General features: G+C 49.6%; 8 protein-coding genes across 8 annotated transcripts; 3 read left to right on the top strand and 5 right to left on the bottom strand.

Annotated features, from left to right (window-relative positions):
* Positions 1 to 58: 58 nt before the first annotated feature.
* Positions 59 to 3,007, bottom strand: AFUA_5G03010 (lytic polysaccharide monooxygenase AA11 family protein). Its single transcript, XM_742949.2, has 2 exons — positions 2,319 to 3,007; positions 59 to 2,096 (listed from the first exon to the last, which is right to left on the bottom strand). The coding sequence occupies exon 2, from the start codon at positions 1,964 to 1,966 to the stop codon at positions 710 to 712; it is 1,257 nt and encodes a 418-aa protein (XP_748042.1). The 5' UTR covers positions 1,967 to 2,096; positions 2,319 to 3,007; the 3' UTR covers positions 59 to 709.
* A 1,729-nt stretch (positions 3,008 to 4,736) lies between these two features.
* Positions 4,737 to 6,670, bottom strand: AFUA_5G03000 (IMPACT family protein). Its single transcript, XM_742950.2, has 2 exons — positions 6,621 to 6,670; positions 4,737 to 6,570 (listed from the first exon to the last, which is right to left on the bottom strand). The coding sequence occupies exon 2, from the start codon at positions 6,374 to 6,376 to the stop codon at positions 5,366 to 5,368; it is 1,011 nt and encodes a 336-aa protein (XP_748043.1). The 5' UTR covers positions 6,377 to 6,570; positions 6,621 to 6,670; the 3' UTR covers positions 4,737 to 5,365.
* A 20-nt stretch (positions 6,671 to 6,690) lies between these two features.
* Positions 6,691 to 9,103, bottom strand: AFUA_5G02990 (putative aromatic amino acid aminotransferase). The gene is made up of 3 exons (XM_742951.2): positions 8,639 to 9,103; positions 7,992 to 8,574; positions 6,691 to 7,899 (listed from the first exon to the last, which is right to left on the bottom strand). The coding sequence occupies exons 1-3, from the start codon at positions 8,781 to 8,783 to the stop codon at positions 6,840 to 6,842; spliced, it is 1,788 nt and encodes a 595-aa protein (XP_748044.1). The 5' UTR covers positions 8,784 to 9,103; the 3' UTR covers positions 6,691 to 6,839.
* Positions 9,104 to 9,395: 292 nt separating this feature from the next.
* Positions 9,396 to 11,179, bottom strand: AFUA_5G02980 (uncharacterized protein; the record flags this gene model as incomplete). Its single annotated transcript, XM_077804737.1, has 3 exons — positions 9,396 to 9,406; positions 9,500 to 10,450; positions 10,510 to 11,179. 3 exons carry the CDS (start codon positions 11,177 to 11,179, stop codon positions 9,396 to 9,398), a joined length of 1,632 nt encoding a protein of 543 aa, XP_077660875.1.
* Positions 11,180 to 11,663: 484 nt separating this feature from the next.
* Positions 11,664 to 14,362, top strand: AFUA_5G02970 (LCCL domain-containing protein). The gene is made up of 2 exons (XM_742953.2): positions 11,664 to 12,440; positions 12,493 to 14,362. The coding sequence occupies exons 1-2, from the start codon at positions 11,971 to 11,973 to the stop codon at positions 14,081 to 14,083; spliced, it is 2,061 nt and encodes a 686-aa protein (XP_748046.1). The 5' UTR covers positions 11,664 to 11,970; the 3' UTR covers positions 14,084 to 14,362.
* Positions 14,363 to 15,376: 1,014 nt separating this feature from the next.
* AFUA_5G02960 (uncharacterized protein) lies at positions 15,377 to 15,822 on the top strand (the record flags this gene model as incomplete). The annotated part of the gene is made up of 2 exons (XM_742954.1): positions 15,377 to 15,508; positions 15,670 to 15,822. 2 exons carry the CDS (start codon positions 15,377 to 15,379, stop codon positions 15,820 to 15,822), a joined length of 285 nt encoding a protein of 94 aa, XP_748047.1.
* Positions 15,823 to 15,941: 119 nt separating this feature from the next.
* AFUA_5G02950 (DUF1996 domain-containing protein) lies at positions 15,942 to 19,756 on the bottom strand (the record flags this gene model as incomplete). Its single annotated transcript, XM_742955.2, has 4 exons — positions 18,143 to 19,756; positions 17,361 to 17,618; positions 17,146 to 17,302; positions 15,942 to 17,088 (listed from the first exon to the last, which is right to left on the bottom strand). The coding sequence occupies exons 2-4, from the start codon at positions 17,536 to 17,538 to the stop codon at positions 15,942 to 15,944; spliced, it is 1,482 nt and encodes a 493-aa protein (XP_748048.1). The 5' UTR covers positions 17,539 to 17,618; positions 18,143 to 19,756.
* A 3,504-nt stretch (positions 19,757 to 23,260) lies between these two features.
* AFUA_5G02940 (putative choline transport protein Ctr) lies at positions 23,261 to 24,962 on the top strand (the record flags this gene model as incomplete). The annotated part of the gene is made up of 4 exons (XM_742956.1): positions 23,261 to 23,393; positions 23,490 to 23,751; positions 23,826 to 24,763; positions 24,820 to 24,962. 4 exons carry the CDS (start codon positions 23,261 to 23,263, stop codon positions 24,960 to 24,962), a joined length of 1,476 nt encoding a protein of 491 aa, XP_748049.1.
* Between the last annotated feature and the right edge of the window lie 746 nt (positions 24,963 to 25,708).

Genomic DNA, 25,708 nt, shown 5'->3' with positions numbered 1-25,708 from the left:
CCGCCGGTGGTGGGTGCGACAAACCCTAAACCCTTCTTTGCCGTTTTTGGTTGGCTCGCTGCCGAGCGCCAAGACATTTAACGTCCAACTGTACTCGGTATGATTTGCACAACCTCAAAACTCATCATACAGAACTTGTCTCTCAGACTCGAATAACAATGGTAGTTAATATTTGATTTTATAATGAGTCAACAAATATCATATCTGAATTGCGAATTTTTGTATCCGAACCTACTGTTGAGTTTGAACGCGATTTGCGATCTACGAGGCGACAATCTGCCAAGGCAACAGCAATTTGATGACCAACAGGACCTTGCTTACTATGACCATGACACTATCCATAACAAATACAGGGACTAGCTACGAATTGCTTTAAGATTGCAGTTTAAGAATGGTGCCAATTGCTCACTTCTATTCAAGTATCGCTAGCAGACTCCCGCCTAATAAGCCACATTTAACGCCAGGTATTGGTTCATTGGTTAGGATGGTACAGGAGCCAGGATAGGCAAAGAATGAGATTGACAAAAGAGGGTCCATTGCAAACTACACTTGCGAACGGAAACGAAAGTAGAGAAATTATTTGTTGCGACAGAATTTTCTTTTTTTTTTTTGCTGGGCCAACGTATCTGATGTTCCCATATCTGAGAGTAGACGATTGCTTGTCGCCCGAACCAGCGGAACCCAAACACTCTTCCCACCAACGTTGAGCTTAAGCGTGGCGGTGGCCACCGTGAGCGCGCTTCCTGTGGCGCATGGCGTTGATCATGCGAGGCTTCACAGCTGTGGCTGAGATGGTGAATTGCGCGTTCTGGCCGACAGTGCACTCAGTACCAGCCGCCATCTGCTGGGCCGTGGTCCATTGACCATTGGCGCAGCGCTGGAAGGAAGAGCCATCGATGCAGTTCCAGAGACCCTCGGTGCTGCAAGGGCCAGTTAAAGCTCCGTTGCTTGAGGAAGAGGAATCGGACTCGGAGCCAGCACCGGAAGAGGAAGACGTGGGTGCTGCGGACGCCGTAGGCGTCGAAGGGAAGACAGTAGCCGAAGTGGGAGCGAAGACTCCGGGAGCACCTTCAGACTCGGCAGGCTCGCTGCTGCTGGATTCAGGCTCAGCGGTGGGAGTAGCACCGACAGTTGCGCCGACGCTGACGCTGACGCCGGCACTGGTACCAGCAGGGGTGGAAGAAGAGGTTGAAGGGGTGGACGGAGAGCCAGAGCCGCCGCTGACGGTCCACGCGGGAGTACCAGAGCATGCAGCTTCACCAGCGGGCTGGAGGTTGCTCGGGTTTCCGTCGTATTCGACAACATCTCCCGGGTCGGGGAAGCGAATGTCAACGCCCTCTTTGGTAGTGCAACCGTTGATGTTGGCGACGAACATGGCGGGGAAGTTGGCGGAGCGCTTCTCAACCTCGACTTTCTCAGCGACAGGGGCTGCATCACGCTTGCTGGAGCCGGCGGTGACCGTGATGGGAGCACAGTTCATGTACATTTCACGATTGCCGATGCGGTTGAACCAGGTCCAAGCCAGAGTATATTTGCCAGGCTCAATGCCAGCAGGGATGGTGTAGTTGAATTCGAACGGATCCGGGACGTCAGCACCACCCGACATATTGCCGTCCACGTTGGCGGGACATCCACCTTCAATAGACTTGATAACCATCCACTTGGAGTCCTTGGAAGGCTTGAGGTCGGTGGTCAAACTGACCTGGCAAGAACCACCGCCGTGCGTGGCGCTGCCGGTGAAGGTCAAAGGCATAACCTCACCGATCTGAGCGATGGTCTCCTGCGAAGGAGGCACGAAGGCGTTGTCCCGGAGCTTGCACGGGAAGTCACTTCCGTCAGCAGCGAGAGGGGAATTGTTGAGACTCGAGTCGCTGTAGGGAGTGGGTTGCCTCATCTTCATATGAGCTTCGACTGCAGAGGCACCGAGCATGGCAACAGCCACGAGACCAGATTTGGAGAACATCATTTTGACAAGGGAGTGTCGGTTGTCGGACTTTCAGATTGACTGTTTGACAGCTGAAATGAAGGAGTGGCTGCAAGGCTTTCTGACCGTACCAGACGAGTCAGATATTTAGAGAGTGGAAAGTGGGAGCTTTCTAGGAATAGAAGTTAGCCAAGGAGGGAATCAACCGCGAGACTGTTGAGCGACTTTAAAAGTTCTCCAAGATCAAACACCTCGTCATTGGCAAGACAGTGACAGTAGCTTCCTGGCCCGCCTCCATTCATATGCTTCACAGAAGACCAACAATAGAGACCGGTCGCAAGGACATTGTACAAGACAAGAGGAGAAGACGTTGAATAAGTAAATAGAACAATACCTTTGTAGCGATCTCAGAATAATCAGCGAGACCGTTCAGATGTCTGAGAAAGAAAAGCTTTGTTGTCTGACACTTGTGTTTCTCTGCTTGCAGGAAAAGGAATGAAGATGTCTGCCACAGGCAAAACACCAGAGTATCAAAAAGGAATGAAGAAAAGAAAGACAGGAACTAGCCTGTAAGAGACTGTCGAACAGCTGTAAGTCTAAAAAATCCGAAGCGCTCAGCGTTGATGAGAAGGAAAGAATGTGAAGAGAGATCATTTCAGGATTATATAGAAGGCATTCACCTCATTGACTACCGTAGTGGGGTTAGACATCAGCTGCCAGTAAATCGATGCAATGAGCGCGGTTCCACTTGGTCGGATTCATTTTTTTCTACGAATCTCCATCTCTGCAGGGTTCTCGAATGGCTCTGGTCCAACAATAACCCAGCATGGTCGACAGCATTACAAAGTGGCCCCAGGTGCTGCTCTGTACTGCCGTACGGAAAGAACATCTAGATCCTCAATGGATGCAACAGGGACAACCTGAAACATCTAACAACGCGAAACTCCACTCCCACACCTTGTTCTGCTGCTGATCTGTAGAAACTCAGGTACGCAGCGGGAGCATACGCCACCGGATTGGAAATCTCAGCCGGACCCCTCAGCGAGAGACGTGCGCTGAACCGACCTGAGTGGCTGTTTAGATTCGCAGGAGAGAATGTGCATAGTCGCATTGTACCCAGTCAGCGACCAGCATGTTGAGGGCGCCAAGATCCAGCTGGTTCTTTGGACGTGAATGTCGCACCATTACCCAAGCGCAGGTACCTGACCTTAGCTGGAGGTGCACATTGGCTGGGGATGTTTGGCTGGTGGGCGCTTTGCGAGGACAGCGATGGCAAACAGCGGATCGCCGGCCAATCAGATTGAGAGTGAACATGTCTTGCCCATTTCTGATGATCCTCCGCGAATTAAAGTTCTTAGAGGGAGACAGTGGGACAATATCAAGACAATTATATTATATTATTGAATAAATTAATTGTCTATGCTGAGGTAGTATTTGTTACTGATACTTATTGACCAGCATATTGTGGATTGGTCGAGTGAATCAATATCTGTTCATTTGACAGGATATACTTGTCAACCAGCACTCCAAATCTACGTGAATCTGCAATTCTGCCTAGTGTCAAAGAAATTATGATTGATGACTCGAGAACAGATAGTTACACTGCTCGAAGAGTACACAGAACACCCCTCTCGCTAGTGGCCCTACTTCAAAGCCGCGGTGGACGACCCCATCTAATTACAGATAGTTTACACATCTAGCCCTCTACACGATGTCTCACTTCTATTGCTCCACGAGATAGAGTAGTACTGGAAGTCAGCAGGTACCCAAATTGAGTGTCAACGTTGCAATGGATTGCAATTGCTCAAAAGATTGGTCAACATATCCTGGTCCTAGACGTTTGCTTTTCCGTGCTCTCAATGGTGCGGCTTAGCGCCTTCAGACGTGGACTCGACTTTCCAACGTTGCCTAAATCACCATGGCCTGCAAGTTGATGTCAATGGTCAATAATGTTGAATTTGCCAGCAGTAAGGGCTGATCATGAGTACTATCTGGAGGTCGACAGCTTAGAATATTAGTGTGTACCTAGTAATTGCATGTCCAGCCTCCTCCCAGCCATGGATCAATTCTCCGCATCCGACCCATAAAGCGAGATTGTCTGGAACCAACCGATGGAAGTTTCAAGCGATTACAGATTCAAAAGCATGTGACTTCAAGTAGACATTAATACCGAAAAACGCATCTCGCTTGGAGTTAGGTAGGCCTTGACCAAGGGAAAGAGACGTTTCAAGGAGTCAGGCTGCCCCTACGGAGTATTGTCACTATTGTGAGACTCAATATCGCGACCGATGAGCTTGTGAGTCTTGGCAAGTAACCTCATGTTTCAGATGTTTGTTTCCAATTGCCGTGCGGTTCCTTCCCGCCACTTGTTGCCGATGACTCGGTACTTGTTTCCTCGCTAAGAAAGCTCATGATCCACTGTGCTCAAGATGATGCCTACTGTGTAGTAAACCGAAAGCAACTGATACAGTAGTAGGTGGCTATCTACCTATTGAGCAAGATGATCCATTGACTGATCAAGTCAGATGCTCGGGTCTCGATGCGGATAGAATATTGAAGGCAGGAATGAGTGTCGTTGCGCTGTCAAATCTACAGTACGATATTTCGAAGAGATAGCCCCAGTTGCGATTTTTACATCTGCACCATCGGGCTGCAGAGTGCCTTGTGTGACCAGCAGCTGTATCATTTGCATCGCGTCGGGGTAGGCAGGTACCACATGGCCTTTGCAGCCCATTTACCTGTCAGATCCCATGTCGTGTTGTACTATCGTGGCCACTTCCATTTATTAGAATCCAGCTGGCAAAACCAACGTGGTACTTCCCAGTCGTAAGTTCATTCAACTACAAGTCGGCGCATTACTTAACATTAATCTCTTCGCCTTTCATGTGATGTGGAGCTATGAGCTCCCAAATGTCACCTCAGGCCATGAGCCCAGTAGGCACCAGTATAGCATCTAATAGTACTGATTTGGCTGGCAAGGTCAAGACCAGGCTGATCGCTAAGCGTCCTAGCGTGATCATCTGTTTCAGCAGCTTGGTCGAGGCGAGAACTCGATTTGTACAATGTCAGGTGGTCCCATAATCAAACGTTACTGTGTAGACACTGTTCGTATCAAAGCTTTCGATTCCTGGCGGAAGTGAGCCAAGTTGCCAGACTCGTCTAGATCGTCAGGGTTCTGTTTTGGAGATTATTTCGTCCGACATTGCTGTGGATCAGCTCGGCCGTCTCGGTGATGGTTCGACTGTCCATAAAACTGTTGCATTCAGTCTTTACGTCATGAACTGCTGGAGCTCTCGTAGACCATGCACTGTTCGTTGGGAGAACTGATTCTTCCCCTGAGACGCCCATCAGGAGCAGTCGTAACTCCAATAACCAACTATAGCTGAATGCTGTGGCAGCAAACCCGCCCAATGAGCAATGTCCCTGAGCAAGGAAGAGTAATCATCTCTTCCCTTTCTTTCGACCCTTTTCAGCAGCCCCTGTAGACTCCTTGACGAAACCACCCTTGATCAACGCATCCCGACCGACGGCGTTGATGATCCGAAACCGGTCCGGCCCCAGGAGAATCCCACCGTACCATCGCGATACTACGACAACCACATCCCACACATCCATTAATTGCATGAGATGGAGCAATCGCCCACCAGCGGCCGTCTCCCCGTCATCATCGCAGTCCTGCACAATCATCTCTGCAGACTCGCCCTTTCCGTTGGCCTGTTTCTGCTGTCTAATACGCCAAGCGCTGATATTATGCGTCGCAGCAGCAACCTTCTTATCCGTGGCCAGGAGATGGTCCAGATACCCCTGAGCCTGTTCCAGACTGGTAACATGCGCCGCCCGACCCACAAACACCGATTTCTTCTCCGTTACCACATCCGACAGCACCCATTCGGGAGGACTGTCCAGCCCAAATGCGTCTTGCAGTGAGAGGGTAGCGATGTCCGCTGCGACCCGCGCAGGGGTTGCCCTTGTCTCTGCTTCCGCTCCCCTCTTCTCGCTGTCCTGGTTCGTGTTGCTGCTGCTGTTGTGGCCGCCCAAACTGAGCTCTCGGAACGCCTCGACCGCCTCATTGATGACATCGAACAGGCAAACAGCGCCGGGCTGGTATGTTCTCCCTACAATATCCTCCAGTACATCCACAGCTATCTTTCCCTCACCGCGTGCACCGGTCGACGCCGTCCCAAGAATTTTCGGAGGGGTATCTGGGTATGACGCATGGAAACCAAGGAGGAAGGATAGATTGGGATGATCGGGGATTTGCAGTTTAACCGTAGTGTTCAATGAGTCGCCGGGTCCGGAGCTGCCCAAGTTTAGTGTTGAATTGGCTGTGGCTGCTGACGCTGATGTTGCTGAGAAGTGGACAGTGACGGTGTCGGGTTCGTAAATTGCATTGATAGCCTCGATCTCTTCGGCGAGGTCAGTATTCGAAAGTGAATTAATAACTGATGTCATTATTCCCGTAGCCTTAGAAACAGATATCTAGACACTTGCTCGAGGCGAAGAGACCATGAACCATAGTTTCCTTCATAGTTATCAGTTTGTGGTCAGATGGTCACATGACACGAGCTTGGGATGGCTCCCACTCAGCAACTGTCCAAGCAGTTATGGTCGATTCTTGGGTGGCATTATATGCAGAAACAAGGTCCCTATTCTGCTTTTAGTAGTGTATATCATGTCTTTTTCAAGTCAATATTACTCCTTTTGATGGGGTTGGTAGTTGCCAGTTCACAGTCGTTTTGGCATTGCATTTACTCCGCAATCATATGTTTCTGGTGTAAGGGTAAGGCACTATCTGTGCAACATGCTAATAGGTATCTTTCTTATCGAGGAACACGATCTCGCTTTTGTGCAGAATATATCATAACTGTAGGCTAGAAATCGCTCATCCAAACCGTCTCGATGCTATTATAAACAATCAACAACCAATTCCCATCATATTTCCCATGCCTTCTACCTGCAGATTTCTGAACTTCTGCAATAATTCCTCAGTATCATCCAAGCCATCCAGATCCTTCCTTTGCCAGAATGCGCGAAAACCCTCCACCAGTCTGTTGGTAATCACCGCCACATCCTTTTCAGGCATCGGGGCAAAACATAATCGAAAGTACTGCCAGGCTTGATCCATGGCCTTCTGTGAGGGCGCAAACAAGTCGCCCGGAACCATAAGACACAAAAACGGCTCCTGTGTCATATGCACCCACAGTGCCTTGGACAGCGTTTCAAGCGAATATTTGTCATACAGAGGATGGGTATTGAAGATTACCTTAATCCAGGCAAACATCCCCCCCATGGGCCAAGTGAAGTCATACATTTGGACTTTGTCAATCACCTCCCAGCCACTTTCCTCGCTCGACTCGGAGGGCTCCGATCCATCGCCTTTGATGACATACTTGCCTTCTTCAAGAGTGATGCACATGGCCTGCATGCGCCGCTCGTACGATCCTCGAAGACCCTCAAGCCAGCGAACCCAGCCATCCATCTTCCAGCCTGATTTACCTTTGCTTTTGGGGCCTCTGACATCTTCATCAGCCTGTTGACCTAGGATCATCCCCGCCACCATGGCCTGGACGAAACCGGATGGAAATTGTGTCGAAGTCTCAGTAAGGCGGGTGATCCTCTCGATGACGGCAGGCTGCGCAGTAATCCAGCCCAGGCGGCAACCGGGCGCAATGGTCTTGGAAAATGTGTCCAATCGAATGACTCGTCCATCCGTATCTAGAGACATAAAGGATGGTACAAGAGAGTCTAGAAATGGGTACCCGGACGAATTTCCATGAGCATTACCATTTTGCGTGGTAAGTGACTCGTCAATGGGTGTGTTACGGTAACGAGCCGCCAATCTTTGAGCAGATGGATACTGCAAATTCCAATACGGATCATCTTCGACAATGATAACGTCGTACCGCTGGCATAGAGCGTAGATCTCTTTCCTTCGATGGATTGACATGGTGCCTCCCGTGGGATTTTGACCAATCCTGCAGCCACGCGAGAACGGGCGGAATCGTTAACTGCCTGACCTACACCAAGTATTGCGGCAACCAATAACGATCCTGACTGTTGAACTTACGTGATGGTATACAACAAATGAGGACGACGTCCTTTGGTGCAATCCCAGTTTCCGAGAACCTCAGCAAGACCACCTTTGCCGTATGCCAGTATACCTTGGGCATCCATAGTGACCGCGGCTATGTTGAGACCACGAGGACGAGCTGTTTGTATGGCATTCATGTAAACAAACTCCTCGCAGAGGATGCCCTCGCGCTGTCGAATCGGATCCTCATCTGGATTCCAGGCGTTTGTGAAAGTTTCGATAACTTTGTTGAATCCATCGGTCGCACCGCAGCTGAGCAGAGTTTCTGGACCTCCTGCATACGGCACATTGGGGTGGAGATGCTTCCTTGTGAAATCCCGAACGAATGATGCCATGGGAGGCAATCCCTCAGCGGTGCCGTACTGCAGGGCAGTGGTGATGTCGATTTTCTTTTCCAAATCGATCGTTTTGCTCTCTTTCGGAACAACTACGCGGGCTGGTGAATCTGTGTCCTTCTCCGGCGCCGATTTGCCGTTGTCCGGGCTAGGGTCGAAACGCTGAGGATGAGCAACGGCAGCTTCTAGTGTATCATACGGGAAACAAGAAGCGTGAGGCATGCCTGCAGGAAATGAGTTACTTGCATTGATTCAACGATACTATCAGAAAAAGCTCGCCCTGCATACCGCCAGAAAGGTTTCCCATGCCCGGAATGACATAGTACTTGTATAATCTCTTGAGATTACTCGACTCACGCCGAACTGTAGTAGAGGAGAAGTGATGCGACAAGTCAAATGGAGCGGACAGCTCCATTTGCTTCAACCGAGCCATCTTGAGCAATCAAGTCCTTTACAGCAATTTCAAGGAGGAAATGGTGGATGGGGGAAATGAAGAACAAGCGCCAGGTCAACCAGGGGATAAGAAGAATCAGGGCACCCGGATAAAAGGACCATGGATCCTGCCCGTTATCTCCTGCTAGTCCACCACGGGAGGATCATCAGAAATGCCATGATTGATAAGCAGCTTCAAAGGTTTAGCAGCTTCAAAGGTTAGTGGGCCATCCGGCGCCGCCGTTGTTGGCCCCTGCCTCTTGGCCTCGGCAAATCCTGCGGAGTGTCTATACATGACTCGTGGACGATTGCTAAACCGGTAATTATTAGTTAGAAGGCTCTAATATAGGTTCACTCAAAAGAATGTCCACATTCAATGCTCGATCCGAATGAACAGTCGTCCAAAGCCAGATACATGATGGCCGTTGTAGATCATTCTAAGAAAGTGGGGCGATAACAGTCAAACAACTATGATAGCATCACATCAGCCGACAACCACTATCTGTGACTAAGGCTCCCCCTCACCGCTCCGCGTTGAGGGTGAGCCACAGCGAAACCACCAACCACACCGAATCCACCATTTTTCGATAGAAATCATGATTTTGATGCCATACTAGGGGTTATCTATATAAAAAAAATTACTATTCTCATCTACTGCCTTTGCTAATCCATTTGATACCATATTCTCTTATGTAGATGCTAGTGGTGGGGGCTTACCATGCACTTTCTCCCATTGCGTTTGTAAACGTCTCTCTTGCGCGGCAGCATCTTTGGCCTTCCTTGAAGCAATTGATCGATTTGCATCACGTAATGTCAATATACCAGACTGGCTAAGCGGCTTAACCTGCCGCTTAGTATATTGACGCCGTAGGGGGGCCTGCGCGGCCCTTATTCGACCAATAGTTTCATTTGCTATAGCCAGGTGCTCAGCGGCGATTCGGTTATGTTCAAATATCCGTTCAAGATTTCGCTGCAGCTTTGGTGTAAGCAGATCTGCATGCTTAGATAGCTTTGCCTGGTTCTTCTTAAGGGCCTGAATCGTCCGCGGAGGTGAGATATCAATACTAGATGAAGATGGCGGCCGAGATGGCGGCTGAGAGGGTGGCGTAGAGGGAGTCATCTTATCAAGATCAGGCGCGTAGATATCCGGAATTCCTTCCCATAGTAAGATAGCAAGATCGTCAGCTATCTTACTATTGACTGGCCAGATTCCACGATCTTTGAAGGCCTCACGGATGATCCTTTGGTTGAAAGCCTTCTCTCGTACTGGTCCAATCATGTGTAAGAATTCTGACTTCCCTACAGGCTCACCAGCCCAGTAAGATAGCTCATTATTCATACGACGAAAGTGTTGCTTATAGCTTAAGAATGGCTTACCATCCAAAGGCTGGCAAAGATGTGTCGTATGAGGAAGGAATCCAAAGGGAATAACGCCATTATCTTCGCAAAGTTGCAAGAATTCGACAGTGAGATGAGAGCCATGGCCATCAAATATAAGTATCCGTTTCTCCCCCTTCTTTGTACGCTCGTTTGTTGCATTGATAAAGCTTTGAAGCCATTGAACGGCTAGTTCATCTGATATCCAGCCATTAGGAGACGTCGCTATCGTAGTATCTGGTGGTAAGGCCTCGCTCTCATTGAACCAAGATTCCATGAAGATTCCGTTGCCTTTAGGAAGCGAGCATAGATTAGTATTTAAAGGAAGGGAAGAATCATTAGGAACTTACCTTTAAAGATAAACCAGGGATCCATCTGCCATCCATCTGCAGCTACACATTCAATAGCTGTAATATTCTCTCCTCTTTCGGATTCGGCAAGATCAGGCACTTTTGAACCTTTTGAACTGATTACCTTCCTAGATTTGCCTTCGCCAGGCTGGAAGCCGCATTCATCAAAGTTGTATACCAACCGCGCTGGTGTATCCTTTTTAACCACCCCTGCAAGCTGATTATACCAATGTGTCAGTAAACCTGCATCCTCAGCCTGGATACGCTTGAATTCCTTTATCTTTTGCTTCGCTGGGCCTAGATTAAGGTGTTCTGGAAGTCGTTTCTCAAAGCGATATGCCCACATCTTGCTAACCTGCCTAGATTCCCCTGCGCGTCGAAGTGCCTGATTTGCATACTCTTCTAGTAGCTTGGGCGTCACTGGCATATTCCGATCACGCATACAGACTATCCACTGGATTAAGGCCTCCTCCTGGTATCCCTTAAGGGCTCTATTAACTGGTTTGTTGGCTAGTCGAGGATGCACATGCTTCTTGACGCGATCACGTAGGGTCGCATAAGGAACACCATATTCACGCGCAATCTTGGAGATATTTGGCTTTTTTTGGGCCTGAGCGGCCTCGCAGGCCTCGAGGAGGTAAGATTCATTAATTTTAGAAGATTTAGGCATGTTGGATGGTTGGAATAGCTTCAAATAGTCAAAATATCGAAAAATGGTGGATTCGGTGTGGTTGGTGGTTTCGCTGTGGCTCACCCTCAACGCGGAGCGGTGAGGGGGAGCCTTAGTCACAGATACTAGATGTTAGGCTCCACGGAGTACTTGGCATATCTAACCAGTTTTGATGTGCGGCAATGGTGTCCGCAATTGTATCACAACTGCATTGTGCTAAGAAGGATGTAGATCTGGGGAAATTCAATGCTCCACATCTTCGTATATTGATTGCCAGCACAGGACCTTTCTACATCAGTCGATCAGTCCTCTGTAGAGAGCTATTTTTCTTTAGCAGCGAATGCTACTCAATGCTATCTACCACTCCATCCTAATCCTATCCCAATATCCTCCTTTGTAACCTCCATGGAAATGTCTTCGCGCCACGAGCTTAGATAATCCAGTGTGATAGGCTCGTCCAGGGCAGGTGACAGCTGATGACTAAGGCCGTCGTCGATCTTCAATGACATCCCCATCTTGTCCAACTCTCACCTTTCCATCGCTTCTTCTTTAAAAATAAACTGATTATCATCTGTAACATTGGAGGACATGCCTTTCTATCCCAGAAGAGAATGAGTGATGCCTTTTTCACTGGCTGTGAAATTCAATTATCTTTACTACTAGTCCCTGTTAACCCCACTCCGGCCATCTTATCGGCTTAGATCGATTAGCCTTCTCTTCCCGCTGACCCCCAGTCTGGATATTGATATCTGTCGCTGGCTTGATATTTGTGTCATAGAGGACATCTCACAATGATTGGTGAAGGTCCGGAGGATGGCTCCCGAGTCTATATCTCACCAGTTCTCGACTCCGAGAATCGTACCGCTGATCCCGATACTTCCGACGACTGTTTGCTCCCTCGAGATGAAGAGGGCGGTGCCACTTATGTCCCCGTCTGGTTACGTGAATCCTCCAAGTCGTTTCGCTGGGGCTGGGTACCTCTACCTATTCGGAAGGTTGGACGCGCTACTACGGATTGGGTGAAGGGCCCGACTCCTCTACATTCGCTGCTGCTCAAACCGCTATTCCCGCACATCCAAGAGCTTCCGGTTCGGTATCTGAACCGATTGTTCCCTAAGCGGAAACACAAAATCTCTTTACTTCTACTCTTGTACATCGCTTGGTTTACTCCTTGGGCCATTGTTCTGCTCCATTCTCGTTCGGCTGGCTACATCGAGGGATATGGACGACCGCAAACCCTTTCGTGTTCGACGACTTTTTGGTGAGGATTCCTTGCTTGTTGTTTTTAAGAGCCTGTTCTGACTACCTATCAGGGAACATGGAAATGGATGCGGTCTCAACGGAAACGATTGTCGTCCCTTTTCTGCCTCGACAGTTGCTTTCCGTTGCCCGGCAAACTGTCACGACGTCAAATTGTTGCAACCTCACACCGTTGGCAACCAAACTTACAGCTACCGAGGACTAGTCGTCGGAGGACCACAACCAGGTTCGTCCGAGCCCGGTGTGTACCGAGCCGACAGTTTCGTGTGCCAGGCCGCTATCCATTCTGGGGTCATCACGAACACTGTTGGCGGCTGCGGTGTTATGAAGCTAGAAGGAGCGGCACACTCGTTCCCCGGTTCGAAACAGAATGGTATTCAGTCTGTAAGCTTTCCGTCGACTTTCCCAAAGGCCTTCAGCTTCATCGACCTGGCTTCGTCCCAAGCTACTTGCCCTCCAGATCCGAGATGGACTCTTCTGGGCATAACCATCGCCGCCCTCGCAATTCTGTGGCTCTTCTCGACGTCGCCGTCGGTCCTGTTCTTCACCACCTTTTTCATGCTCTTTTGTCAAGTGGGACTGGTGTCTGATCCCCCCTCAATCCCGCAGTTCGCTGATCTTGTGTCCACTTTAATTGCGCGATTACTACCAGCATCCTTTGTAGTCTACGTGCTGTACAAGTATTGCGCGCGTCCTCTCCTGACGCCGCTTTCTTTGCCCAAGTTCCAGCTGACCAAGATGTTCTTGTACCTGCCGCCCGCTTTCATCGGCGCGTTGAACAATTACACTTTTGCGAGACTGATTCCGCTGGAGCGTCTGACTCCTCATGATATTCAGCGGCAACCGGGAGCGAAGTTGGCGTTGGCCTTGGTGATTCCGACCGTCGTCACAGTTATCCTCAGTCAGGCCTGGCAAATCCGCCAGGGTGGTTTGATGCCGCATTATCTCAAGGTGTATTGCACCATGGGTCTCATTCTTCTGATTTTGCTTCCACTACCCGGGCTTCGCCTGCGAATTCACCATTACATTCTTGCCATCCTGTTGATGCCAGGAACGGGAATTCCCACGCGACCGTCGTTGATATACCAAGGGCTGCTACTCGGGCTATTCATCAACGGTGTGGCGCGCTGGGGCTTCGCATCCATAATTGAGACCCCGGCAGCCCTAGGAGAGCTACCGGGCTTTGACGGAGCCAAGGGTTGGTGGGGGGCCACATATCCCAACATCACCGATGCATCTGTCGTCATTTCGCTTCCTGATGCAGGCTCTCACGGGTATCGTGGCAATGGTAATATCACTTTCGAGCTATGGGAGAGAGAACGCATGGCCCAGCTCGATGTTGATGGAATCAGTGTTTTGGTCAATGATGTGGAACGCTGGCGAGGGTACTTGGACGAGGATAAGCGCGGAGAATTCACCTGGCACCGACATGGACACAACGGACTTGAACTGTTCCACGGTCCTACCATTGAAAGTGATCCGGACTCCCGTGTGGGTGTCACCGATGTGAAAGATGATGACAAACCCGAGGATCTCTTCTTCCGCTTCGCCTTCCTTCGAGGAGCCGAAGCGGGCGAGTACGGGCCAGCAGGGGTCTGGCTTGAAGACGGGTCGTGGCTCCCGCCAGCGACCCCGAAGGCTTAGATGTGATACCCTTATATATCGTACTTTGGTTGATGACCTGACGACAAAGACTCGCTTAGATGGTACAAATGACTAGATACATTGATTGTGATGATAAGATTGGATATTAGGCGCTGTTCGAATGATATTGGTTGACAAGATTATGAATTATTTAACCGGCGTTTGATTCTCGATTGATTTCGGTCTACCTTCGCCTCCATGTTGAACAGTCTAGTGGCAGCATTATCGTCATACATCTAATTATTTACTCCGTAGTTTACTCTTTTTTTTTTTTTTTTTTTTCAAGCACAACCGGTCGCAACAGCTCCCACCCCGGGCGGATAAACCGCCGTCTGACCCGGCTGTTCACACTGGCAGCTCGTCGTCGTCGTAGGGATCCCCTGGCTCGCACACGCCGCGGGCGAAGTAACACAGTACTCGTTGGTGGAGGTGGCAGTGCTCATCCCAGCAGGACAGTTACTCGACGGCATGCAAAAGGTATCGACAGTCGAATGCCCAGGCAGTAAGGTCATACTGTACCACTGGTCCCTGGCGCACGAGCACGACACGACTATCATGCATTTATTAGCCCTCTTTTCTCACCCCTGAGCGGCCGAAGAAAGCCGGGGATGGGCGAACGAAAACTCACCACTAATCGTTGTGCTGGTCGTCTCACCAGCAAGCACACCCTCAAACAGCGTCGACGTCGACCACGGGATCCCGCCATTCGAGCACTTGGTTGTGATCCAGCTCGCGTCAACGGGGTAGCACGTCGAGGCCTCGATGCAGTGGCCTGGGTGCCAGACGCCCGGGAAGAAGCCCGCCGAGCAGGAGATAGGGGGCGGCGCGCTGTAGCAGTAAGAGACGGGGGTGCCCATTGTGCAGTCTGTTGTGTGGATGAGGGTGGAGCCGGGCCCGCAGGTTGGGTTTGAGGCTGCGGGTGTGGTTATGGGGGGTGCTGTTGTTGTTGCTAGGGTTGTTGGTGTCTGGACTGGGGTTGGGCTTGGGAGGGTTGACGCCGAGACAGCTGCAGCTGCGGCGAGGAGGAAGGCGAAGATACTGGCGGTCATTTTGCTGGTGGTGTTTGGGTTTCTTGACCAGCTGGATTAATGAGGGGTTTGGAGTGATTGTGAAGGAGTGATTACGAGGGGATGTTGTCTTTTTATACGTGCTTGTTTTCGTTGAAGGTACAAGGGGAGAATCTAAGAGTAGTAACGCAGAGTAGTACCGAGCTCTGTTCGGCTCAGTCGCTCAGGGCTGAGAGGACGAGTACATCCTTACGAGCTTAGCAAGGCCAAAAAAAATGTCTTAGACATGCAGTGCCAGGGCTGTGACGGCAGTTCAAGCAGGCTGTCGAAGCCACACACGTTCGACGCAGTGATTGGACCCGTTGGTTGTGCAGGATTGATCGACGGCCGAAACTGCCCAACACAGGGTTGTGGTTGGGTGACGAGGTGGCCGAGTGTCTCACTACAGTCAGCTTGTCATGATGCTCAAATGATTCAGTAAGAAAACCATGATACTATTTTTAAAAAGGCCCCAGACTGAACGGAAATACCAGGTTTCTCCAGTTGTATTCAATTCATATATTCAACAGGACTTGTCAGCTCATCGAGCGAATGCACATGACGCTGTCCAGCCTCCTCCCTCAGGGACAAAGCGGGAGGTTGCAAAAATGTACAGAAAGAGTAAAGAAAATTGACAACAGGAAGAATGATGAAAAAGGGGATATCCTGAAAATCAAGATGCGAGACACATAATCTGACGTCAGTAGCGTCCCAAGAAAAAAAGCCCGATACGGACCTGAGTCAGATGTTCTTGCAGAGCTGAAATGTCAGGCAATAAGAACAGCGTATTTTACGTGGAAGATAGAAGGTGCCTAGCTCCTTTGATGAAGGTGGCCGTGGCCATGGCGCTTGTGGGCATGGTGAACATGCTCTTCTCTCTTCACTGCTGTTTCCGTGGGAAGAGTGACAACAGTCGAGACGACCCGGGTGGTGGTGCGGGTGGTGGTTGACAACGTCTCTAGGCTACCAGTACCAGTCCCAAGGATGTTTTTCTCGCCGTCCACCCAGACGATAATCTCCTGCTCGACATAGACAACCGCTTCAGTGACGGCACTTTCAACATAGGATGTGGTTGGAGTCGGGGTCCAGGTCGAGGTTGGCTTGCTGATTTGCAGGTTGTTCCCAAAGGCGCTGACATGGAGAGACAATTGCGCAGTGGCCGAGGCAACCGCCTCAGTGGCTGCACTGAGGGCGCTGGACACCACGGAGCTGACGGAAGCGGAAACATCGCTGGCATAGGCGGGCCCCCACTGGATTGCGAGGTTGTTGGGAAGACCGCCGCTAGTCAAGGTCACCTTTTCGTGCTTCAAGGCGGGCGGCATATCGACCGTGCACTGTTGTTGCTCGTCCTCGCTTTGAATATTGAAAACAGCACAGTCCTCAACCTGACCCGAAGGATTGGTGCACTGCTCCACTGCCTGTTGCAGGACCCCCGACTCCCAGCCCTGCATGAAATCACCATGGTAACCGAATCCTGTAGGGTCGCCGTTGGCGATAACAAAGTAGCCTTCCTTGTCCTTGAATGCATATGTATCCCAGATGCTCTCGTAGAAGAGAGAAACGAGGCGTGTCTCGAAGCCCTCAGGGCATGTCCCGTCCATAACCAGCGAGGGATAGGCCACGTGTGACTTGTGATCATCCGAGTCGACATCCTTGCCGTTCCAGCACGAAGGGAACATCAACTCGAACCGGACACCGTCGGTGCAGTGTTCGTCTAGGTACGTCTTGTTTGGAAGGAAATGGCGGCCCAGCGAAGGTTCGGGATCTAAAGCGTAGTTCAGGCAGTTGAACCCAATCGCCTTCTGCCGAAGAGCCTCCTGCGATCCTTGCTTGCCTGTCCATTCCGACTTGGGAGGGTCAGGGATCGGCCAGGGAAAGTCGCGCAGGTATGTGTCGCCAGCTATCATGCGGAAGTTGTCCGGAAACGCAGTCACGTTCTCTCCGTATAGCAGGTAATACCTATTGTTGACGCATCGTCAGCTAGTGCCTGCATTCCAACTCAAGAGACCCACTTACGCGAGCAGGCCTCCAACCTGATTGACAATTTCAGCATCGCCGTTCTCATGAATAAAATAGAGCGCTGGAATCCAATACGCGGACTTGTCCTGAGTAACGGCGCATGAGGTACAGCTTGATGCCTTCAAGTCGGCCCCGCTAGCCGACATAGAAAAGCCTATCAAAGATGAGAGTCAGTACCAAGTCGAGTGCGTACAAGGTGCCCTCTCACTAACCGCCAGAGCCATGAATTGCGTGCACGTGGGACGAAGGCTTGCCAGGATCCATGAGAGGGTCAATTCTGGCAAGACCAGTCCGTCCACGGCAGGGAAGACGCCAGAAGGCGTCAGTGAGACCGGACAAGGCCAGTAGACCGGTCACGAGGCCAACATGCAGCCTCATCATTCGAGCCATGATCGTCGTCGTTTTCTGACTGTGGTTTCAATTGTAAAAGAACGGATCTGATGTCGGATAGTAACGAGCGAAATGGTCGGCTAGAAACGTCACCAGGAGCAGTGAGTATGAGCCGACACAGAAACCCAAGCAAAAGACCGTAAGAAAGGAATGAAAGGCTCAAAAAGAGACCGTTGGCGATGTTGATGCTGTGGAAGCCGGGGGGGTACATGAGGTGCAGGTAGTATATCCGACTCTCGCGTAGCAGCCGGCTAGAGATAGTAAATACTAGGCAGTCCCAGGCCAGACATCAACGCCAACAACAAAAACAATAACAATACAATGGCACATTGCGCATTCAAGGAACTGCGCACTGACCAAGATCCAGTCAGGAACAAGCCCGCGGTACAAGGGAAGAGCTCAAGATCGGTTCAATCCAAGTGGTTCATCTTTTGAAGTGGAATGTCCCTTGCAACGAGGGTGGACCGCCACATTCTTCACTCTATCACAGCCCCACGAGGCGCACCAGGACAGTGCAGATAAAGAGATAGGATAATCAAAGAGTATTGGCCAGCTTGTAAGAAAGGGGACAAGGAAGGTAGAGCAAATGGAAAAAGGTACATACCCTGCTGTCGAAGGGCGGTTCCTATTGGACTTGAGTTTGTTGTACTGGATTCTTGACGGATGGACAAACCGGATAGTCAACTCGATGTAATGTGGGCGAATGGGATGGAATGAAGGAGGACCTTTCAAAAGCCCTTTATAGAGAGTCGTTCGGTTAATATTTGCGAAAAGCTCAGTTGCGCTCTCAGACCAGCCGATCACTAGAGGGGTGGAAACGAACGCAGGGAAGTGGGAGAAGCAACAGTGCGATAGATAACAACTGAACTACGAAGAGAAAATAGTCAAAAGAGTGGAACAGACGACCAGAGCGTCTAAGAATGAGTGAAATAATGAGTGAAGGGGGAGCACAAGGGATAATCGCAGGTCAATGTGGAAGAAAACGCAGAAGAAGGGAAATGAACCAGGGTCTATGAAGCATGGAGCATCCTTTCTGTTAAATAAAACCAACTACAAATAAAAGGAGAAAACGCCTGCAGTTCAATTGAACTTTCTAAGAGCCTAATTCGATTAGCTCTATGGAAACGATTGTGAGTCTTGGGTCTGAGCTTTTTTAGTAGTAGCAGTAATAATTTGTAGTCGCTGGCGATGTCAAATACCAATCTCCAGATTTTAATGAGCGGCATCACTAGATTATTACGCGAAGACTTTACCCAATGAACCCTTCATCTGTCCTGTGTGAAATCTTTACTATTATTACTCTTCTTCTCAAATCAACTCCTTCTTTGTTGTCTTCTCATTGAGCCAAAAACTTTGAAGACAATACGTGGTCATGCTTGGCCTGGGACTGCTAAGAGCCCAAGAGTCCGTTGGTGTTTGACCCAAGCGACAATCACCCACACCAGTCAAAGTCCACGATATGATAGGAAGAAGCCGTAACATGACATCCACTTGACAAAGACACCAAGCTGCTCAACAATACCAATAACTGACAACGCAGACTATCACCAACCCGTTCCCAACAACCGGGCGCTATTGAGCCGCGGGGATTTGGGAAATGGGATCGAGGGGCTCAGAGAGGGGGGAGGGGGCTGGAAAACCATCTCTGAGGAATAGAATGATGTGAAGATCATATTCAGCGGGCCTTTATCAATGAAATTCACTGATAAACTCGAGACGATCAAACAGAATAAAATTAACAGGATGATTTGAGTCTGCTGATACCACATGCGCGTTATTGGTGGGCGTTTCATGACACCAGCACATGTTCTCTTACCGAGATAATCAACACGCTACGGGGGGAGATTAATACACACTAAAGGGCCCAAGGGAGATGCTGCGCCCCCGACGGCGTCTTAAGTCATCTCCACCTTGATTAATTGTATGTGCTGTTCTTCACGACGATTCATGATTCATGATTCATGATTCAGAATTCAGAAATCCCGTTGTTGAAGTTGCGGATTTGCGTGCCCTGGAAAATGTTAATACTACGCACCACTTGAGAATCAGAATATCCACGTTGATGGAGCGATCAATTTCTTGATCTGTGGATGCTCTGATCATCATGTCCTATGCTAGGGTAGTAACAAAATGAATAACTCCATGCGCTCATGGTGAAGATCATAAGATGCTTCCTTTGTTCCTGACTAGTGGGAGGCAATGGACGAATGATGACTGGTGATTGGAAATATTATTCACGCCGACTGATGCTTGGCCGTGTTTTTAGCGGTTTCTAGTGGTTTCATATTTGTGCTCATTTCCCTTCTCCCCTGATTTTCTTTCGTCTCTTTCTGCTCTGGTTTCCGAGAGTTTGTCAGACTAAACCTGAAACAGTGACATCAGTGTGGATGGGATGGGGCGTTTGCCCAGTCGATGGGCTCTCTTACATAGGAGAAGATACAAATCTATATTGTGAATTCCGCTATACATCTCCATAGTACTCGGCTTCCAGAAAAACCCAAATCGAAGTCGCATCTGAGATCTTCGATCGCGATGCAATGTCTCAGTTGTTTCAGAAAGTCACATCACGAACGGTGGACCAATTGCGCCATATCCTGATATACACAAAACAGCCTCCATCTCGCTGACGAAGCTTGATATAGACAAGCACTCGATCCGATCTTGATCTGAGTAATGGTCAATGAAATCTCATCCTCCATAGCAGTGAATGAGCAGCATGCTTTACTGGGTACCCTTTCTCGATATGTTATGATTCACCTATATTTAATTTTGCCACTTTCCGCTAGTGGCTTGTTACCCTAAGATATTCTGCCACAGACTGTTTCACCATACTGATCTTACCCTTCTCCATGATTCAGCTATGGTTCGCTGTTTACAACAAATCCTTGCACTCGCAACTCCAGGCAAGCCCTTCCCCTTAAGGCCCCGTGATCATTATATCCTATTTATATCCCAAACCTTGACACGGCGTTGAGTCTTTCTTCGTTCGCTTTGTGCTCATAGAGTCAGACCAAGGTCTTGAGTGTTTCAGCCCCAAACGCAGCTGTAACGCTTCGCACGGGCTCTACTCTGTATGCTGGCAGATCCTTGACCACCACGAAAGATTTTGGTATCCTGTGCTGCAGTCCTTAGGGTCATGGATTTCTTCTCGTCTATCGACCAAGCCTACTCAGTAGTATCTTGGACACCAATACCGCCCTGGACTATAATTTCCATTTAGCCAAGGATAATGTGAGTTCCGTTATGAAAAGTCGACTGACGCGACTGATCCAGCCATTAATGAGAGGTTGGACCTGCCGTACTCCTTACATCGTCGACCTGACCAAATGGAGATTCTCTCCTCGGAACCTATCTCAGAATAATCCAGCCGTCGAAGACCCTCCTGCTCACAATCTTGCCTTTCATTACAGGGAAACATGACCATATAGCGATTAACGTCCCGTCTCCATTTCGGGGCCACTATCCCAAAAGAGTAATGTTGTCCCAGCTCATCCCACGACGAGCTGCTGCAACCACGAGTGAAACAGGCATCTCCGTCTCGGGAGTACCCGGGATGCTATTGTTTGACGTGATTGCGTTCCTACGATGTTGTTATGCAAGTATAATAAATCCTCACATGCGTCCGCCTGTCCCCGGAGCAGAGTTGATGATATTCTTCCTACTCTGTGGTCACAGCCAACAGATTGTTGCACTCGAAGATGGTAAAGCTGGTCGAATAATTTGTGAACTCGAGGTCTCTAGGATCTGGGATCTGCAAGACTGTGTAGGTTTGCCCTAGTCCAGGTAACTATTGCCTGCCTTGGCATAGATCGTTGCCTGCGATGTTACTCCGTGGTCTGCTAGCCTGCGGGGAGATTCCGTAACCTTCCCTGTCTAGGTAGGTATTCTGTCAAGAGGTTACAAGCGACGGGGTTCTAAGCCACAAAGTACACCTTAAAACTGAAGCCAGAAATGTCAGAATAACAGCGGCACTACGAAGTGAGGAGGCTGACATCCTGGTCAGGGTAATTGGAAGGAAGCCATCTAGGAGTGAGTCCGCAGTATCCGTATTGAATACTCGTATCGAGATGCGTGAAGCAACATTCATAAGCTGCCTGGTGAATGGCACTACTTAGTCAACGTTTTGTACAATGCCGTCATCGCCTCGGAACGTACAAATCAGAGCCCCGGGCTGCGGTGAGATCCACATGCACCAGTCTGAAAACTGTAAAGCGTGCATGTTGGCGCCGCGGGAGGCTTGGAGAAAGCTCGGAACTATAGCTGACAAGACATTAATGCCTCAGTGTCTCTCCAACACAGCATACTGCGTGAGACGCTGATCAATATGAGCCATTTCCGGTCTACTTGCCTCTCAAGATGCAATTGTAATTTCTGGCAAGGGTCATGTTTATATTTCCTGTGAAAGAGCACCAGAATCGTGACTCGTGAGGATTGTGTCGGCCCGAACGAGCAATCTGCTCGAGGCCGAGCCGAAGCTCGTGGCGGATCACAAGTCCCGAATACCACCAGCATGCATGGGCGGAATGACGTCCTTTCACACAGTCGACAGACAGTATGCTGGTACCAATACTTTACTAGCAGTCCACGGATCCCTTAATGGCAATAAAAAGAATTGCAAGTTGCGGTCGGTTATGTCATCCCGTAATTAGACAAAAAGAAAAATTTTTTTTGCAGCGGAGCCACACGCAGCAGTGGAGAGGAGCGCCACATCTGGAGTAGAAATCTTGAGGATCAGCCAACGATCGTGTTAACCAGGTATACTTATGCAATCAGTGTCGCCCTCTCGGTTGCCTCGAAGTTGCCCCAAGGGATATCCTATCGGAAACTAGGTAAGAGATCCGCTAGACTTCGTCTCCGTTTTCCTCTCTGTCTTCTACCTACAAAGGACGAATAAGAATGCAGCGGTCCTCTCGGTTCATCAATTGAAAGATTTCGTAGAACTATGACATAGCCTGCATGAGGAAACTGTCACTGGACGGAGGCAGATACGTAGGATCAAACAATCAAGCGCTCAGCAGTGGGGAAGTGGGCACTGTACTTCAAACGGAAATGAGCAGTGCGAGCACTAGATATCTCCCAGTGAGCATGAGAATACCAGCAAAAAGTCTTTTCACTGCTTATAAACCCATCTTCATCCCTCAGTCCCATTCTCACAATTCTTTATCCCAATCCTCCCGTATTTCTTTTGCCGCCTCTTTACCTAGCCTGCTCTTCTCCGCATACCTTTCCACCTTAGCACTGCAGTGCAGGCTCAGCCCTTACTATCTCGATTGCCTGTGAAAGAAGGCTTGTCTGGCAGTTTGTTCTCGTCAACTCTTTCCAGCTTGTTGATAAGGCGACCAGGCAGACAATTGGCAAATGTTGGTTTCGTAACCTTGTTCCCGTTTGGTATCTTGTATCTTTGTACTCAGGATCGCCGTCTTGATCTTTGTCTCCGCCTGCAATAACGGTTCAATCCAATCGCATCTTCGTCCAGCAGTATCGACGCCCATAGCAGCAATAGCACTAAGCTATCCCGCCGTGGCCAACCTGCCCCTCCGAGTCGAAGGCTTGCTGGCACGACGATACTCAACACCCCTTATGCGACAGTGAATTTGATTGGCTCCATTCAAAGCCTCCTGACGACGGCCCACGCGAACATCCTAGCAGCTCGGCCTGGATTCCTCATTCAACTAAAGTGCCATCCGTCCTCCATTGTCTTTGCTGATTTTCGCTCGCAACGATGAGCAGCCTTGATCTAGAGAAGAAACCAAGCGTCAAGCCCGGGTCCAGCGACACCTCGTCTGGAAGCGACGATGCCGATGCGATTCGACTTGCTGAGATGGGCTACTCACAGGACCTGCAGCGCAATTTTGGTGTGATATCTCTCATAGGTATTGCGTTTTGTATGTCGAATTCATGGTTTGGTATTTCGGCGTCCTTAGTCACTGGGATCAACTCTGGCGGTACAGTCCTCATAGTGTACGGTTTGCTGTGGATCACTTTCATTTCCATATGTGTTGCGTCGTCGCTCTCGGAGCTTGCCAGTGCCATGCCAAACGCTGGAGGCCAATACTTCTGGGCTAATGAACTGGCACCCCAAAAGTATGCTCGGTTTGCGTCCTATGTCACGGGCTGGTTTGGCTACGCAGGGGCTATTTTCGCCTGTGCCAGTGTTGCACTGAGTCTTGGGTCTGCTGGTGTCGGCATGTGGCAGCTTGGTCATCCTGAATTGTATGCTTGGAATTCCCTGACCCTCTTCTCTGCCGAAATGCTGTTTTGCGCGCCGGGCTGACACAGCGATTCAGTACGGTTAAGCCATGGCATGTGGTTGTGGCTTATGAGATTATCAACTTCTTCTGCTACCTGTTTAACTGCTTCGGGAAATCGCTGCCTCTGGTCGCGAAGGCGACTCTGTACATCTCGCTGATCTCCTTCCTGGTGATCTTGGTGACTGTCCCTGCTTGTGCCAAGACTCATCCCAGTGCATCATACGTCTTTGGCCACTTTGTCAATTCCACAGGATGGAAGCAGGATGGCATTGCATTCATCGTTGGCCTGATCAACCCGAACTGGATCTTCGCCTGCTTGGACTCCGCAACACACTTGGCGGAGGAGGTACCTCAACCCGAGAAGAACATCCCGATTGCGATCATGGCCACAGTAGTGATCGGCTTCGTCACTTCCTGGACCTATTGCATCGCCATGTTCTTTGGACTCAACGACCTGAACAAACTTTTGAGCACGGCAACCGGAGTTCCCATCCTGGAGCTCTACTACCAGGCTCTCCAGAACAAGGCTGGCGCTATTGTCCTTGAGACCCTGTTGCTTGTCACAGGCATGGGATGTCTGATTGCCTGCCATACATGGCAATCCCGTCTTGCCTGGGCATTTGCACGCGACCGCGGTTTGCCAGGCCACAAGTTGCTTGCTCAAGTCAACAAGACTCTGGATGTGCCACTCATGGCACACACTGTGAGCTGTTTCATCGTTGCCGCATTGGGTCTGCTATATCTAGGTTCGTCTACTGCGTTCAACAGCATGGTGACGGCATGCATCACATTGCTGTATCTTTCGTACTCATGTCCGATTCTCTGCCTCTGGTACCGTGGCCGCAATAACATCAAGCGTGGGCCATTCTGGCTGGGTAAATGGGGCCTCGCGGCCAACATTGTCACCATCGCTTGGACTGTTTTCTGCCTGGTCATGTACTCCTTCCCAGCGACCATGCCCGTCACAACAGGGAGTAAGTGTTTTCTTATGTTACTCGACCGTAAACACCTTTGCTAAAATCAACGACAGATATGAACTATGTCTCTGCAGTGTATGGTGTCGTTGTCGTCATTGTCCTGATCGATTGGTTCGTTCGAGGCAGGCGATCTTTTCGAGGCAGCCAAAGCTGTTTGGAGGATGCAGTGGCATCGGAAACAGAAACAGAGCACTAAGTATGAGATTGAAACTGGCCTTATTGTTTCTTGGGGCAGGATTCGACTGTGCCAGAGGGCCCGGTGCTCGAGCAAGTCATGGATTAATGTATATAGACGATACCCTACCGTGCTACATAGAGAATCAATGGGACTGGAATGTCTCGTGCAGTTGGTGCCAAAATGAGGAGTTCATCCACGTAATCCAAAGCAATATCCCCAGTGAGCTAACCGTTCTTGGTAAGAAGGACCAGATTTCTATCAAATGAAGGGAGGCCTACAACACTGCAGACTGTATGGGTGGCAGAAGATGAAAAGAAGCAGGATGAAATCCAGCGACCCCGTGACAAGATAACTATGCCTGTTCTGGTCAATTGGCTGCCTGAGGTTGTACACAGTATGGCTGATTAGATCGAACCGTCACTACTCAACATAACCACACCTTGGCTCTAAGACAACGTAGGTGCTAAGAATGATCGGCATGAGTGGTGATATGTAGCAAGACAAATACTTTTGCTTAGTTGCTGTACTGGTATATCTTTCGTCAGGATGTGTTACATTGCTTGAGGCTTCGGATGTCATGACAGGATTGCAGTTGGAGAATTAACTAAATTTCCATGCCGAGCGGCCAACTGGTCAACACCATAAACCCCCTACAACGAGAAAAGCCAATAACGTGAATGCCTACCGGTAGATAGATATTGCTTTTCTAGTATCTTGAACCGAGACACTGTAAAGAGGGTGAGTTCTATTGCCGATAATATTCC

The sequence above is a fragment of the Aspergillus fumigatus genome, chromosome 5, assembly GCF_000002655.1.
Source record: "Aspergillus fumigatus Af293 chromosome 5, whole genome shotgun sequence".
Taxonomy (NCBI): domain Eukaryota; kingdom Fungi; phylum Ascomycota; class Eurotiomycetes; order Eurotiales; family Aspergillaceae; genus Aspergillus; species Aspergillus fumigatus.
Note: the sequence above shows the minus strand (reverse complement) of the source record. Positions and strands in the feature narration are given on the sequence as shown.

Bases quoted from the DNA above. Each gene is read 5' to 3' on its own strand.
- AFUA_5G03010 (XM_742949.2), bottom strand. From the start codon at position 1,966: ATGATGTTCTCCAAATCTGGTCTCGTGGCTGTTGCCATGCTCGGTGCC.
- AFUA_5G03000 (XM_742950.2), bottom strand. From the start codon at position 6,376: ATGACATCAGTTATTAATTCACTTTCGAATACTGACCTCGCCGAAGAG.
- AFUA_5G02990 (XM_742951.2), bottom strand. From the start codon at position 8,783: ATGGCTCGGTTGAAGCAAATGGAGCTGTCCGCTCCATTTGACTTGTCG. The intron at 8,575-8,638 runs GTATGCAGGGCG...CATTTCCTGCAG, and splicing joins CATGGGAAACCTTTCTGGCG to GCATGCCTCACGCTTCTTGT. The intron at 7,900-7,991 runs GTAAGTTCAACA...GCGTGGCTGCAG, and splicing joins CATTTGTTGTATACCATCAC to GATTGGTCAAAATCCCACGG.
- AFUA_5G02970 (XM_742953.2), top strand. From the start codon at position 11,971: ATGATTGGTGAAGGTCCGGAGGATGGCTCCCGAGTCTATATCTCACCA. The intron at 12,441-12,492 runs GTGAGGATTCCT...ACTACCTATCAG, and splicing joins TCGTGTTCGACGACTTTTTG to GGAACATGGAAATGGATGCG.